General features: G+C 50.2%; 1 protein-coding gene across 1 annotated transcript in view; it reads left to right on the top strand.

The window, feature by feature from the left end:
* The first annotated feature begins 19 nt into the window (after window positions 1-19).
* LOC109542650 (zinc finger protein 184) overlaps window positions 20-1,263 on the top strand; it is a 2,787-nt gene continuing 1,543 nt past the window's right edge. Inside the window, exons 1-3 of the mRNA XM_019911956.2 lie at window positions 20-520; window positions 579-881; window positions 939-1,172. Coding sequence (XP_019767515.2) covers window positions 405-520; window positions 579-881; window positions 939-1,172 — 653 coding nt within the window. The 5' untranslated portion in view covers window positions 20-404. The remainder of the gene's footprint in view (window positions 521-578; window positions 882-938; window positions 1,173-1,263) is intronic.

Here is a 1,263-nt window from a genome sequence, read left to right as displayed (position 1 = left end):
AAAACGACTTATACCATTTTACTGCTGCTGATTACAGTGATGATTAACGACAGCCACATGGCGAGATTCATTTTTCTTCCCGCCAACAACGCGCCTCTTACATTTGTTTACCGAACTAATTTTGTGGTCAAGGCTTTCCCATTGAGTTGTCATGGGGGTGATGGGAACCACCCATCAATTCATCAGTAACTAAATGACCTCGTCCACCCCTAGATGGCCCCACCTATTACAGGCTACTACTTGCGATTGAACCGCACTGACATTGACGCAAGTTTGTTTATGGTTTAAAAACATGAGTTTTCAACAATTTCCCGGTGTTTCAAACGTACCCAACTAAGCATAATGTAGTCAGGCAAACCAAAGGTTTGTGGCCCACCGGGGCACGTTGCATTAAGCCTGTTGGCATGGAGGCCAACATTCGACAAGGGGCGGAATTCGCCCCGAACAGTTTGAGCCCGTTCTGCCGGGACGTTCTAGTCAAAGCGGAGCCCCCCGATGGGGTCGTGCCCGAACAGTTCAAGTACCAACCGCAACATCAAATATTGCCATCAATATTTAACTGGGGGTTTCAATTTCAGCATCCCGCAGTTTGACGCCTTAGTGCCCAATGTGAAGCTGGAACGGCCCCTTAATGGCTCAGTAGTAGCGCTGTTCCACGAGACCCGGGGGCCCAACGATCAGAGACTGTTTAGCTGCGAGCAGTGCAGCTTTCGCAGCAAGCACAAAGTCAGTTTGCTCAGGCACATCAAGCTGCACAGCCCCGAGGACATGCAGAGCTTTAAATGCGCGACTTGCGGCTTCGCCACGCTTTATCGTCGCCACATGGACGTACACACCAAGGTTCTACATGGCAGGGATGGGGAGACGACCAAGCTATACAAGTGAGCCGTCTAAGTCCAGCTGCACTGGCAAGTTTCTGGTCAATGCGACATTTTCAGGTGCGATCAGTGCTCGTACGCGTGCAACTACAGGGAGAACCTGAGCAGGCACAAAAAGACGCATCTGGCACCGGAGGACCGTAACTCGTTCGTTTGCCAGATTTGCCGATTCCAGACGTTTTACAAGAAGAGTTTTCGGGTGCACATGGAACTGATCCACCAGATTGTCACCGACGCCAAGCCGGAAGAGTCGGAGTTTAAGTGCTACCATTGCCCATTTGAGACCAAGTATCGGTAAGAGATTACAATTCCTGGAAAATGTGGATTTTCACTGTACAGGGTTGTTCACGCTATGCGGCACGGAAGTTTGCGGCTAAACCGTTTG

Source organism: Dendroctonus ponderosae, unplaced genomic scaffold (genome assembly GCF_020466585.1).
Source record: "Dendroctonus ponderosae isolate FM_Combo_2020 unplaced genomic scaffold, Dpon_F_20191213v2 Dpon_F_20191213_10, whole genome shotgun sequence".
NCBI classification, from domain to species: Eukaryota; Metazoa; Arthropoda; class Insecta; order Coleoptera; family Curculionidae; genus Dendroctonus; species Dendroctonus ponderosae.
This window is presented reverse-complemented; position numbering and strand designations above follow the sequence as displayed.